Source organism: Chlorocebus sabaeus, chromosome 13 (assembly GCF_047675955.1).
Source record: "Chlorocebus sabaeus isolate Y175 chromosome 13, mChlSab1.0.hap1, whole genome shotgun sequence".
In the NCBI taxonomy this organism is placed as follows: domain Eukaryota; kingdom Metazoa; phylum Chordata; class Mammalia; order Primates; family Cercopithecidae; genus Chlorocebus; species Chlorocebus sabaeus.
This window is the reverse complement of record NC_132916.1, coordinates 97120944-97136245: the sequence shown is the minus strand read 5'-3', so window position 1 is coordinate 97136245 and position 15302 is coordinate 97120944. Positions and strand designations below refer to the sequence as shown.

The 15302-nt window shown below is 36.8% G+C and overlaps 1 protein-coding gene and 1 long non-coding RNA gene across 3 annotated transcripts in view; one reads left to right on the top strand and one right to left on the bottom strand.

Annotated features, from left to right (window-relative positions):
• The window catches only part of LOC140713195 (uncharacterized), a 979701-nt gene that overhangs the window by 723904 nt on the left and 240495 nt on the right, over positions 1-15302 (bottom strand). Inside the window, exon 2 of the long non-coding RNA XR_012095087.1 lies at positions 8242-8304. This is a non-coding gene — a long non-coding RNA (uncharacterized lncRNA). The remainder of the gene's footprint in view (positions 1-8241; positions 8305-15302) is intronic.
• Positions 14090-14859, top strand: LOC103239958 (ubiquitin-conjugating enzyme E2 C-like). 2 transcript variants are annotated; one of them, XM_038002174.2, is made up of 2 exons: positions 14090-14386; positions 14477-14859. In XM_038002174.2, the coding sequence occupies exons 1-2, from the start codon at positions 14127-14129 to the stop codon at positions 14679-14681; spliced, it is 465 nt and encodes a 154-aa protein (XP_037858102.2). In that variant the 5' UTR covers positions 14090-14126; the 3' UTR covers positions 14682-14859. The 2 variants fall into 2 exon arrangements, with proteins under 2 accessions (XP_037858102.2, XP_037858101.2); XM_038002173.2 differs by having other exon boundaries at positions 14090-14859.

Here is a 15302-nt window from a genome sequence, read left to right as displayed (position 1 = left end):
AAATGGATTTGAGAGTACTGTACACTGGGTTATATGTGAAGATTGAAGTAGGAGAAACTAAAATGATGACCAGTTTGGGCAATTACATCTGCTAAACTGAAAAGTAAACAGCTGTTCTAAAAAACAAAGGCATGCCTATAGGTTTGTCATGAATGTCCATGTGAATGTAATGAAAATTATGTTAGGAATATGCAGCATCTCCAAAAAAGTTATTTCACAAAGTTGTTCCCTAACAACATTTAATGCCAACAAACAGAAGTGCCAAGCTTAGCAATTATGCAGGCAGCCAGTCGCCAAGCAGAGCAGCCACACATTTGTAGAGATGTGGGCACATCAGAGGGTCTATTGCTAAAGCAGACAAAGGACTTGTTCCAGCTATTAAACAACGTTCTCCCTCCAACAAACCTACTTCTCTGCACTCTGCTATGTGATGCTGGGGCCACATCTTACCAGATTCCATTGATCCTTTGACAAGGAGGCTTCCTGTTAGGTTCTGCCACCATAAAGGTACTAGAGAGGGGATTGCAAGGCTGAAGAAGGAATAACTGAAATACTCCTTTTTGCTTTGCTTCCTGTTCTCAAATAGCATAAGCAAGGCCCCTTCACCCTGGCAGGGGCAGTTAATTTCAATGTTCGGCTTCTTTTCCATATTCTGAGTCTCACTGAGCCTCTTCCAAGGTGGTAGCAGCAGCAAGACAGTGACCCCGCCTCAGAAGTCTGAGTCCCAGTATACTAGGGCCCCACCTTTAAGCTTCTAGATTCCTACAACCCAACCCTTTCCCTCTATTTCCCCAACATTAGCGATGACAGCTGCTTGCTTTCTTTATTTATTATCTGTGTTTCCTAAGTGTCTTCTCTGATTTTTCAGTACTCCAACACTTAGCCGATTTCCTACCTTAATTTCTATCAAAATATCTAGTATGAGTTTTGTTTCACTGTCATAACGGGTGACTCCTGTCAATCACAGAAGTGATGTAGTGTCCTTGAACTCTGTCTTTAAAAGCTTAGTTTTGATTATCTCATCTTGTAAGAATAACAGAATAGGCATTCCAACAAAATATATTTATTAAATCTATGAAGAAATAGCATTGCCTCATTGCATTATAGGAAGAAATAAATGAGCGAATCTATGTAATGTCTAGAAGTTAATAAGCAGTCATTAAGCATTAAGCAATATTATTACTATTGTAATTACTATTGCTGTAGTTGAGTTGAGTCCACATGAAGTTAAAACTGTCTCATAGAGAGGCAGTTTATTCCAAACTCTTCCTCCGCACTCAAAGAAGCATTCATAGCATTCATTGACATAGGTATAATTTGGGCAAAAAAAAAGAAAGGAACTATAGCATTATCTTCCTTCTTCCTCCCTGTTTTTTCCCTATATTGCATTAGGGAAACTGAAAGTTGTGGCTTAAGATGGAGTGGATTTCACAGATAAGGAAAGTAAAGCTTTGAGAGCTTAAATAGTTAGTACGCAGCCAGGATTTCAAGTCAAGTCTACTGGCAGTAGACTTTGTCTGAGGCTTCTTAGTTTTCGGGGCCTTAGCAGACAGGCTTCCTCCTGCATAGGGATTTCTGGAGATACTGCTCTCCATATTCCCCATGGAGTTATGGTCTCTGTATTTTCAGGTCTCTCCTGGAAGATGGAAGGCTGTGTTGATAGAGATTTTATCTTGTTCACTGCAGTCTTCCCCCAGACCTCATACTATACCTAGCACATAGCACTCAATAAACACTTAATGGATGAATTAATTATGCATCTTTAAAACTTTGCTTCCATAGTTACTTATCTTAGCATTTAAGTATTTTATTATTCCCGTGTATTATTCAACTATGGCTAATTCAAGCTTCAAAAGAATAATTTAGGCCTATCTAGTGCTCAAGTTCTCTGTCCAGGAAGGAGAAATGCACTGCATGAAACTAAACAAGAATTTAAAATTGTGTTTAAGATATCACCTGGCATGTTTCATCTGGAGAAATCTCATTATTTGCTTACTTCCAGGTGTTTTCCCAGTGAAGATGAAATAAGGGCATACTATTATCATTGTTTAAAATGTAGTGAATGTGAGAGATGAAAAAGACACTTTTGAAACTGCTCACTGTTGGTTGGCAACTAAACACAGCAAGAGGGAGTGTGGTGTGGCGGCAACAGCCTGGAGCTTGGAGGCTGACTACTTCAGTGAAAATCCTGGCTCTCTTCCTCCTAGGAACTGCCTGGCCTTGAGAAAGTTACTATACTCTTCTGTGCCTCGGTTTCTTCAACTCTACAATAATAGTATCTATCTCATAGGATTATTGATTAAGTGAGTTAACATATATAAAGCAATTACAACAGTGTCTGGCACATACCCAGTGCTTACTATTTCTATCTAGAAGAGGTAACAAAATAGTGCATTAGTATCTAATACAAAATCATTTAGGCACCTTGTGACTAAAGTAAAAAGAAATATGTTTTGGAAATTAACCAACATTTGAAATCCCGCCACTGCACTCCAGCCTGACAACAAAAAAATGTAGATGATCATATTCACCTTGAAGCATCATTGTGAGTCATAGAAATAAAGCATATAAACCCCAAGCCTAGCTTTTAGGAGGTGTGAATAAGTAGCAGCTATTACTAGCAAAGATGAACTTTTCAGCTAGCTGAGAATAACATGTGGGAACCTGTGAGAATAGGAGGGAAGGTAAGATGTGGTCACTGGACACAGTGGCATAGACATGGCTGAAGCTGGGGACTGGACAGGGCAGTCGCAGTCAGCATACTGTGGAATGAAAGTTATGGTGACCTTGGGAGAAGAGGTTCCAATCAGCGCCACAACATCATTTGCAGGACTCATTACAAAATAAATTTGCCAGTAGCCAGAGATGGGGAAATTGCTCCTTTTCATACCCCAACCCATAGAGGATGGGTAACCTCCAAGTAATTGCAATCTGTTTGTGTGGATGCACTAGGTACTTGCGCCTAATATCAGCAATAGGCCCTGCCAAGTCATCCCTTGCCCAGCAGTTCACCATGGTGCTGCTGTTTCAGGGTGACATGACTGTTCCTTTTCCAGAGGATCACTAGGGGCAGAGGACAGCAGCAAACGTAGCACCCCCGCCAACCCCTTCCTCCTCACCTCCAGCCCCAAGCTTCAAGAGACCTGGCCGCTGCCTGAGGCAGAGGGTAACAGTAGTCCCTGCACAGGATCAGAGAACCAGCTGTTCAGAACCCCTCCCACAGTGAGGTGGGAGGACTCTAGGAGATGAACCCACATAGGAGTCAAAACATCAAGCCCCCAAAGCATAATCATTGTGGAAAACAGGAGCCATTGCCCCAAACTGTGCTTATAATGCACCATTCAAAGACAAAAATTGTTGTATGAAGAATTTCAAGATTGCCACGGCAAATCATCAGACCCCAAGCATGGGCAACCTGTTTTTGAGATACGAAGCAGTCTACCTTGGTCCCACACCCACGAAGCTGGCCTGAGCTTCCTGTTGAGAGGTCTCAAAAGCTACACTACAGTCTTGCAGAGTGAGTGGGAGGTATAAGGATAGTGTAGTCAAATTATTCGAGACAGTTTGCTGGGAGGGAAAGGTGAGATAGAGCAATAGCTAGAAGAAGTGGGGTAAAAGGAGATTTTTAAAAATTGTTTTGTTGTTTTAATATGAGAAATATTTTAGTAGATTTAAATGCTTTTAGGGAGAAAGCCCCAATAAGAAAGAAGCTAAAGAAAGAGTCAAAAGTGATGAAAATAGATGAAGTTCCTAAGGAAGCAGGAGGGGAAAGAGCTCAGAACCCATATCATGGATTGGCTTTAGTTACAAACTCAAGAGTACCCAGTGTATAGATGGAAATAGAGATGATGTCCAGAGTCGAGAAAGGAAGGCAGGAACAGAGGCACCAACATTTACATCTGATGAGGATACTCAAATACTGCCACTAATTCTGCCATTAATGCAAAGAAATACATTAATGAAGAAGGTAAGTCTTTACAATACTATTCAACATATTGGCCTGTATCAAAGTCTCATGGGGACTTATCCTGCTTTAATGTGTCAATTAAGAAACATTATTACCATGGCAGTATGTGATATTTTTATTTTTGTTGCTATTGCCTTTCTTCTCAACATTCTGTTCATAAAAGAATGTCAATCTTTTCCCAATAATTTTCCTTGCAACTAACTACATTGCCTGTCAATTTTGAAATGTAGTTTTTCTTTTAACGGAGCAGACTCTTTTTCTGTGCCCTAAACTTAAGTTGAACACAATTCCCTACTTGTCTGGAGGCAGAAAATTACAGTGGAGAGTGGGTACGCAGGTAAATCAAATGTCAGCTTTTAAATGACCAGTTTCATATAAAGGTTATCACTTGCCTTAATAGAGTAACTAGGGCTTCTAATGATAGGCCAATCCCCAAACTCCTTTGCTCTGCTCCAGTAAATATCAACTCTGACAGTGACATTTCTGATACTCCATATATAGGAAATACTCATTGATGCTGCTACTTAGGAATCACAGAAAGAAATAATACCTCACTGCTTATCATGCTTCTCAGTGAGAGAATCTCTCTTTCTCTCTCTCTTCTTCCCTCCCTCCCTCTTCCTCTCTCCTTTCCTCTCCTTATTCCTCACCTCTGCTGGTCCCTTTGTCTTTTTTCTTGGTTTTCTGACCCTCTCTCTTTCCCTTTCTATGATACTATGAAGGTTCAATGCAGTTTAGCAAATCCAATGTTTATTATCACTGTTTTCAACTGCTTCCTAGATCATCTGAGATGAAAAATTTAAAAAAGTAAAATTTAAATTTAAAAAAATAAAAATGAATAGGAAGAAGAGTACTTATTTGGGTAATTATGTAATTATTTACTTAAATACTCTTCTTTATATTCATGTTTTTAAATAGTAATAATAGCAAAGTATTTATAAAAACTGATCTCTTTACCTCAAGCAGTGAAAACATATCTTTGTGTTTGGCTATGGTTTTCTTTCCCCTTTTAAAACTCATCCTTCAAAATATATATTACATCAGTATGTCAAAGTTTGGGACAATTTTTGAATGACCTCACAGTGGATAATCCCCTAAATTAATGAGAAAGTCAAGTTGGTCTTCATTCTCAGTCCTGAGGGAGACAACCGTGACTATTCCCAGAAATACAATTCATTCAGAGTCCCTCTCCTCTTCCTATATTTTCCTCAACTTTCAGGGGCAAAAATTTTAAAGAATGTGTTGAAACTATAGACTTTCACCCATGAAAAATTATGTACATATATATACAATTTTATGCATATACATTCAGGTAGTTCTTTTCTTAGGCAATTATGTGCTTTGTATAAGTAGAGCAGTCAGAAGTGTGAATAAATAATAAAGATCAATATTTTATCAAGCTCTAAGAGTGAAACACATTGGACTCTGCTTATAGTCACACTTCTGACTGCCCCACTTACACAAATGGAAAAAAACTGAAAAAGATAATTACCTGAAAGTGTCTCACAATGGTGAATATATGTGCACATATACAATATTGTATATGTATATATATACTCACAACATGGTATATGTGTATGAGGGTATATATATTTTTTATATTGAAAATATATACACATATGTAATGCTAAAGTGAGAATATAGTTAGGTTCAGAGAGTAAATTATGTTCATTATTGCCATAAAATGACTCTTTAATGATTAATAAAGATATAAAATCAAATGCATTTAAGAGGAAAGGCATTAATTGAATTAAGCACTACTATTATATTGGCATCTCCTTTATGCCTGTGGTATGTTTACTGGTGTGGGAAATATATATGCACTTGAACTATTTTGCAATTTATACCCAAAATCAAAGCGCTGTTTTTGAAAAGCCCATAAAAAGCCTGAATTCTCCACACATATTCCACACATGAGAGCAGAAAAGAAGAATTTGACAACTTGCAAATTTTCTATGCATGTACTTAATTTCTTCCCAAAGGTCCAATTCACTAGTTATTCAGACTCAACATTGGGAAATGGACATAAGTAAGCACAGTTGGAGCAAAACATGGCTACATTTTTGCCAGCAAATCTTCCTCACCAGCAATACAGATGATACAGACAGCAAAATTATCAATCAGCACTGGAAAAAGAAAATGAAATAACAAGGTAATTGATCCGAATTACCTCATAAATGGAAACAGAAATGTAAAGACTTCCCCATTATTCTTTCCCTCATTTTCTCAGTTTCATTACACGAAAAGCTACGTATACTTATTATATTTCAATTTCCTCTCAGACCATTGTATTTGAAGCTCAGTAAACTTAATTAACAAAAATTATCTATCCAAGACTCTATCTTATCCAAGAGAGGAAATAGCAATCAGCAAATGCTAGAACTGTGCTCATGTTTAAGTTGCACATTAAAGTAATTGCTGTGTTTCTAATAGCTATGGAAAAGCCCATTATCTTGATTACAGCTGCTGGTAAGTGAAAACATATTTACATTTCACAACTGTGTTAAGAGTTTCACAAGCCTTAATTTTCAGAGAGTAATATCAAATCATGCATTTACTAATTAGCATTTAAAAGGCTATTTGCATTTGCCTGCTACTAGCAAATAAATGTTTATTTTAGTTATTACCTATGTCAAGAAAAAATTTTAATATATCTAAATTTTAATGTACATGGTTGTCTCTATACAAGATTGAATTTTCGACTCCAACATAAACTCATAAAAGTGTTCATGCATCCATTGATTGGCATTAGAGATGATAGTCTAACATATGTAGACAAATACACCAAATAAAAATACACCAGAAAATAAAGTGTTGTGAATAAAATTAATATAAAATGATATGAGAACAACTAGGTGGCTATTTTAAATTTGTGGGAAACAGAACCTAATCCAACCTTACCAAGAAATGTTGAAGGGTATGAATAATATGCCTAGATATATACTAGGAGAAACTATAGAATATACTTATAATTTTGAAAGTAAAACACGGGGTTAGCAATTATAATTACTAACACGAATTGACTATCTGCCAACTCTTTACTAAGAGTAGAATAACATAACTATGACTTTAATTCCACACAAATAGAGCTTAAAAAATTACTGCAGGTTTTTAGCCATGTGCCAGTTATCTGCATGCATTCAGGGTATTTGTTTTATACCATAATAAAGTTAGACAATTCTATATTTATGAATTGGCATGTTCATTTAGGCCTTGACTTCTGTTATTTTTTTTTTTTTTTTTTTTTTGGCAACAGGAGGTTAGGAGGTCCTCTCTGAGGAGATGACATTTCATATAATATCTGAAAATCATGCAGGTGATAGCAAAGATTAGGAGAAAATAATTCCAGAGAAAAAGAATAAGTTGAAACCAGTTACTTTTAAAAATAATAACAGCTACCAATTAAATGACATTTCTTTTATCTCTGACATTTGAACACAGTTTTTTAATTGTATAACTAGGGTGGAAGGTGAATAATTGATGCAGATGTAAGTAAGACATCCTTTTATTATTTCCCATAACAGTCTAAACAATCTATTCTTTTCTTCTTCTAAAAAAACAACAAAAAAAAAACGATACATGTGCAGAGCGTGCAGGTTACATAGGTATACGTGGGCCATGGTGGTTTGCTGCACCTACTGACTCATCCTCTAGGTTTCCTCCCCTCACCCTCCACCCCCCAACAGGCCCTGGTATGAATTGTTCCCCTCTCTGCGTCCACGAGTTCTCAATGTTCAACTCTCATTTATAAGTAAGAACATATGGTGTTTGGTTTTCTGTTCCTATGCTAGTTTGCTGAGGATTATGGCTTCCAATTTCAGCCATGCCCCTGCAAAGGACGTGAACTCATTCCTTTTTATGGCCACCTGGTATTTCATGCTGTGTATGTACCACTTTTTTTTAATCCATATATGTACCCCATTTTCTTTATCCCTTCTATCATTGATATACAACCTGTTCTTAAGAAAAACACTACCTACTAAACCCTGGGTTTGAGAATAGTAAAAATAGATTATCACACTACATATTGATCTCTCTCTTTGGTTCCGATTGTATTAACTTTTCTCAAGTGACCACACACAATGAGATAAAATATACACACAAGTTGAGTGTCCCTTATCTAAAATGTTCAAGATTAGAAGTATTTAAATTCCAGGTTTCTTCAACTTTTGGAATATTTGAAGATACATGTATTATTTCATTTTCACTCTGCTGATAAAGACATACCCAAGACTGAGCAATTCAAAAAAGGAGGAGGTTCACAATGGACTTACAGTTCCACGTGGCTGGGGAAGCCTCAACGATCATGGCAGAGGGCAAGGAGGATCAAGTCCCATCTTACATGGACGGCAGCAGGCAAAAAGAGAATGAGAAAGACACAAAAGTGGAAACTGCTGATAAAACCATCAGATCTCACGAGATTTATTCACTACCACAAGAACAGTATGAGGGAAACCGCCCCCCCCCCCACCCCCGAGTCAATTATCTCTCACCATGTCCCTGCCACAACACGTAGGAATTATGGGAGCTACAATTCAGGATGAGATTTGAAAACCATATCAATACATAATGAGATATTTTGAGGGTAAGATCCAAGTCTAAACATGAAATGCATTTATATTTAATATACACATTATACACATAGCGAGGCGGTATTTTATACAATATTTTTAATAATTTTGTAAGTGAAAAAGTTTGCAATGAATCATGAGAAAGCAAAGATGTCGGGTGTGGAAGTTTTCACTTGCGGTATCATGTCAGTACTTCAAAGAGTTTGATTTTGGAGCATTTTGGATTTCTAGATTAGGAATGCTGAACCTGTAATAAAGCTTAAGTAATGGGAAATTGAATTTAAACAGGTTTAAATAAATTGGGAATGTTTTTGCATATGACAATTTCAGGCCAAAATTTCACCTTTATTGTTTTTATCCCTGCCATTTATAGTTTATCTCTACTATCTGGAAAAGAGATACTACCTAAAGTATCCCATTCACATCTTTAAAGTTTTTTTCCTCAAGTTGCTAAACAATGTAATCTCCATGGAAAATTAACATGAACTAGGTGCTTTCTAACAAAACAAATATATTCTGATCTGGTCTGAGTGCTCACAGTTTACATTATTGCCAAAAGACTGTTGTGACTAGCAGATATAATGTGGTACACACATTTTAGGTAAGAATGGAATCTAAAGGAGCTGAAATTCAATTCTGTGTTTAATCCATATGCCTTTGAAAAATTCATATAATGTGGAACATTTTGTCTCTGAAATCCTTTGTTTAAAAGGGAGTTACATACCTATTAAAAAGCTATGACCAGCTCATACAAAATCTGCCAAACTATGTTACATTAATTTAAATTATTCGCATATTTACTTTTAATATTTGGAAGTCATTATTTATCTGAGATTCTGACTGTTTTATGGAGTAATTCAATTTGGAACATGTCCACCCTGGCCCTGTTTTGAAGGCAGATGGAGGAAGTAAAACTTTATCAGGTTAGAGTTCAAACACTACTCAAATATATTTCACAGGTTTATACAAAACTGTTCACATCATGAAAAGTACTTTAAAAATTGAAATACTAAGTGAATATGAAAACACAAGAAAGAAGAGAAAGAAAAAGCCACAAAAACGTAGACAAACATAGGCAAACAACGTGAACAAGCAATTGACAAAAGAAGTAGATATGGCCCTTAAATATAGTAAAAGATGCCTGACTTCATAATGAGAAGCATAAATTAATCCTTCACTCAGATACCATTTCTCACCTCTTGGATTTTCAAAAATCCAAAGGCTGGACAAGACACTCTTTTGACAGAGTGAGAATTCTCTGTGTATACCTTCCATATAGACTTAAATTTTGAACTATGTAAATATAATACTGTATTAGTCAGAGTTCTCCAGTGAAACAGAACCAATAGGATGAGAAGTAGATTGATAGATGTATAGACAAATACAAAGAGGTGTATTATGAGAAATGGATTCATGCAATAAAGAAGGCTAAATCCCTCAAACTGCCATCTGCAAACTGGAGACCCAGGAAATCCAGTGGGGTAATTCAGTATGAGTCCAAAGGCCTAAGAACTGGGAAGTCAATGGTGTATATCCCAGTTGAAGGGCAGTAAAAGATCAGATGTCTCAGGTCAAGCAGTGAGACTGTTTGTTCTTTTCAGGACTTTTGGATTGGATGATGCCCACCTATATTGGGGAAGACTATCAATTTTATTGAGTACACCAATTCAAACACTAATCTCATCCAAAAATACCCTTGCAACCAGAAATTATGTTTAATCTGGGCACCTGTGGCCCAGTCAAGTTGACACATAGAATTAATCATCAAAGCTATTCATTCAGAGAACATATACAAAAAAAAAAAAAAAAAGAAGAAGAGGAAGAATGATGCAAATCTTCTCTAGAACCTTGAAAGCAATAAAAAAAAATTTAGGTTGCTGAAAAGTTATTGCAGTTTTTCCTTTTTTTTTTTTTTTTTTTTTTGAGATGTAGTCTCACTCTGTCACCCAGCCTGGAGTGCGCACGCCCGGCTAATTTTTTGTAGTTTTAGTAGAGACGGGGTCTCACCGTGTTAGCCAAGATGGTCTCGATCTCCTGATCTTGTGATCTGCCCGCCTTGGCCTCCCAAAGTGCTGGGATTACAGGCTTGAGCCACCGCGCCCAGCCTTCCCAATACTTTCAGTTGCAAAAGCTACAGTTACTTTTGCACCAACTTAACATATTCATAATTATGAAGAAAAATTATTTGCAACCTTAGATTCTGTATTTAACAATTTATCAAAAGTAAAATATAGAATCTGTTGAGGATATATGGATGTAAAATCTTTTGAGTGCTAAATGCTTGAAGTATATTAGCATATAAAATAGACAAAAATTATTGTCCCTTGTGGAACTTTCACTCTAGTAGTGAAGGCATACAATAAATACAATATATAATAAATAAGCAATTTATGGTTAAAAAAATAGATCAAGTAATGGTGGCTGGGGGTAGGAGAGGTATCGTTCCAGAAAACAAACAACAACAACAACAAAAAACTAGTAGAGTACCTGATGTGTTTTTTAATATTGAAAAGAGTTTTACACTTCTTTCAGAGAATTTGAAAAATAATTAGTGTTGTGTTCATTGAAAACTAAGCAAACAAGAAAGCATTTTTGCTTTCATAGAAAATTTAAAATTTCAAGTCCCTTGGAAAAATATTTTCTTAAACATATTTACAGAGTCAACATAATACATTGAGTGAATGCTGATTTTTGACACATAAAACACTGTATTATTATATATCATAATTCTATGGGTCAGGAATTCAAATATGGCATAGTGGGGATGATTCATCTCTTTTTCTATGACATCTGAAACCTCAGCTGAGGTGACTAAGTTGCTGGGGGCTGAAAGAGTTGGGAGGTGACTAGGCATCTCTTTTTTCATGTGCTTTCTCCACATGACTAGCTTTCTCAAAGCATGGACCCTCGGGGTAGTCAGACTTCTTAAATGGTGGCTCAGGGTCAAGAAGGAATGATTCTAGAGATCACCAGTATTAGAAATTTGCATCATATACAAGGCAATGCTCTGAGGGCACAACATCACCTTCATTATATTCCTGCTGAAAATGTACAATTGGAATCCAATGCTGAGAAAACAGACAAGCCCAAATCAAGGAACATTTTATGAAACAACTGGCCCGTATACCTCAAAAATATCAATGTCATGAAAGACAAGGAAAGACGAGGAACTATTTCAGATGAAAGGAGACAATTTGCTAGGTCTACAATAACATACCACTGAGTAAATATTGATTTTACCATAAAACGTGAGAAATATATCATAAGGAGGATCTAGGAAAAAATGTGGGTGTTTGGGAATGAATTTATTTAGAGAGCGGAATCCTTACCTTACATAACAAAGTCGACATATAATCTCTAATTGGGAAAATCAATTAAGTTGTAGTATAGCATATTGTTTTCAAACATGAAGACAAAATTCAGAAAAATTAATAGTTAAATAAGTTGAAGGCTGTCACTTCTAGTGAGAAGAGTATTGGGTGAGAAAGAATGATTGGCAAGTATTGTTTTGTGTTAACACCTGTGGTACTATTTGACTTTTAAGCTATGTACACATATTACTATGTATATTCCATTAAATAGTTGCATTATAATGTGTTAAACAAAGTCCCCATAGATATTTCATTTAGCTTTGTGCATTTCTTCAAGTACTTCCTGAGGTTAAATTCCTAGATTTTTAATGATGATATCATGGGAACACATATTTAAGATTTTTTTTATATATATTACCAAAATGTCTTCCAGAATGTTTATTACAACATCCTGCATCAAAAGTACTGAATGAAAATGCTCGCTTCCCCAGGGTTTCTACAAAACTCTTTAAATCTTTGCCAATGTTACATTAAAACAAAGCAAAAACACTTTCTAAATTATATTTCACTAAGTATCAGTCTGGTAACTTTTCATATGTATGTTTCATTGTATGTATTTCTTTTTCTTATAAATGTCTATGTCATTTGCCCATTTATCTATTGAGCTATTTGTCTTTTTCTTATTAATTTGTAAGCACTCTCTGTGCATTGATATAATCCTGTATGTCACATAATTTCAAACTATGAAAATTTTTACATAGTTTGTCTTTTGTCTATGACATTTTGTCACATAGCTTTATGTTTATATTTCATGTTTAAGGCATTTTACTATATAGTTTATCTTTCCTTGGCACTATTCTCTTTTTATCATTTATACCTTGAATGGGATTATTGCTGTGTTGTCGTAAGTATTTTATATTCAGAACAAGAGCTTGAATCTAGTCTGTTGTGAAGGATGAAAGAAAGTATTTTTTCAGGGAAATCACTTATCAGATTTATATTTTCTAAAAATCAATGTGGTTTTGTTTCAAGCACCACAAATTATTTGACATTTCTCCTATCAATGGGTGGGATCTATGTTCCTTCCTCTTGAATCTGGGCAGGCTTGTAACTGCTTCAACCAATATGGATTGACAGAAGTGATACTATTTCACTTTCAAAGCCAAAGGTCATATATCTTCTATCTGGTTCTCTTTGGAGGCTCACTCTGGAATAAGCCAACTTCCATTTAAGGATTCCAATTACACCACTCTGGAGAAGTCCGTAGGCACATCTGTCAGCAATCCAAACCTTCTAGTCATCTCTGCCAAGACACCAGACAGGTGAGTAAAAGAACTTCTAGAGGATTTCTGTCTCCGGCCATTTGTCACCCCCAGCTGTTTAAATAATCCCAAATTAAGCCTCGGACACTGAGGAGTAGAGACAAGCCATCCCTACTATACCCTATCACAATTTCTGACTCCTAGAATCCATGAATATAATAAAATGATTGCTGTTTATACTACTAACTTTGAATGGTTTGTTCACAGCCATAAATAGCTGAATAATCACTCTAGCAACAACACTGGCAATGAATTAGAAAAGGGAATGAAGAAGTCCAATTAGGAGGCAATTGTAAGTGTCCAGAAGAGACACAGAGAAACCTGAAACAAGGTTGGAGGGAAAATGGGAAGAAATCTAGAGAGTTCAGAAGCTGAATTTGCAACATACGCATATCACATAAATAGATTAGTATTAAAATATAACCTTTTAGACTGCTATATCAGAAAACTAAGCCACTTATCAGCCTAAGCCTCTATCAAACATGAGTCCATAACTAATTTATAGAAAAATGAAGTAATTTTCTTCCCAAGTGTCACACTTTTTACAAATCATGCATTCTTCCACTACAACTTTAAAGTTTTTTCTTTTGTAACCAGAAGGTCACAGGTAAGTCAGGGCTCACTGAGGGAGCTCAGGGGATCAAATCAAAGGAAATCCGGCTTGAGTATGTGACAATGGCACACAATTTAGTCACAGAAATAACACATAAGCAGTCTTTTAATAAGGAAGCTAAAGGGTTATTTTTCACCCTCTGAAAAGCAAATTGTTTTAATTGGCTAAGATCAGAAAATATCGACAGGGTTCCAGAAGCAATATAATATTAGGACTTTAAACCAGTCCAAATTATCTTAGAAGTAAAAGAGAAAGATGGAGTCCATTAGCTCTATTTGAAAACAATAGTGGCAGTTGCAGTCGTGTTCTCCGAGTTCCTGTCTCTCTGCCAACGCTGCCCGGATGGCTTCCCCAAACCGCGACCCGGCAGCCACTAGCGTCACTGCGGCCCCTAAAGGAGCCGAGCCGAGCCGAGCCGAGCCGAGCGGGGGCGCTGCCCGGGGTCCCGGGGGCAAAAGGCTACAGCAGGAGCTGATGACCCTCTTGATGTCTGGCGATAAAGGGATTTCTGCCTTCCCTGAATCAGACAACCTTTCCAAATGGGTAGGGACCATCCATGGAGCAGCTGGAACTGTATATGAAGACCTGAGGTATAAGCTCTCGCTAGAGTTCCCCGGTGGCTACCCTTACAATGCGCCCACGGTGAAATTCCTCACACCCTGCTACCACCCCAACGTGGACACCCAGGGTAGCATATGCCTGGACATCCTGAAGGACAAGTGGTCTGCCCTATATGACGTCAGGACCATTCTGCTCTCCATCCAGAGCCTTCTAGGAGAACCCAAAAGTGATAGTCCCTTGAACACGCAGGCTGCCGAGCTCTGGAGAAACCCCACAGCTTTTAAGAAGTACCTGCAAGAAACCTACTCAAAGCAGGTCACCAGCCAGGAGCCCTGACCCAGGCTGCCCAGCCTGTCCTTGTGTTGTCTTCTTAATTTTTCTTTAGATGGTCTGTCCTTTTCGTGATTTCTGTATAGGACTCTGTATCTTGAGCTGTGGTATTATTTTTGTTTTGTTTTTGTCTTTTAAGCCTCGGTTGAGCCCTTGTGATGTATATTAAATAAATGCATTTTGATCCTTTTTTAAAAAAAAAATAGTAAGGCCAGTTGTGTTACAGCAGGTGAAACTATTTAAACCATTACTTCCTAATTGGGATCTTTTGCTTTCTCTGGCTTGTTGGGAAGCAAACTAGCAGGTGATTTTAACTGTTTGTCCTGACTCAACACTTTTGCTCTAGACTTTGTAACTTACCTGGGCCTTTCAAAGCCAAAGTGCCTATATGAGTAATCCATATATTAAAGTACCCCAATTCTACACTGAGAGTTTACCCAGGGGCTAGTAGAGTTAGACAAATTAGAAGAGGTTTATCATGGTGAGGAAAAAGTGCATTTAGTTCACCGATATTATCTAGATGATGCTGATTTGTATACTTCCAAATCTCAAAAGGCAACATTACCTTGATAAAGTCTAGTCTAGTCCTAAGTCTCACATGTAAGTAGACCCAGAGATTATCAGAAT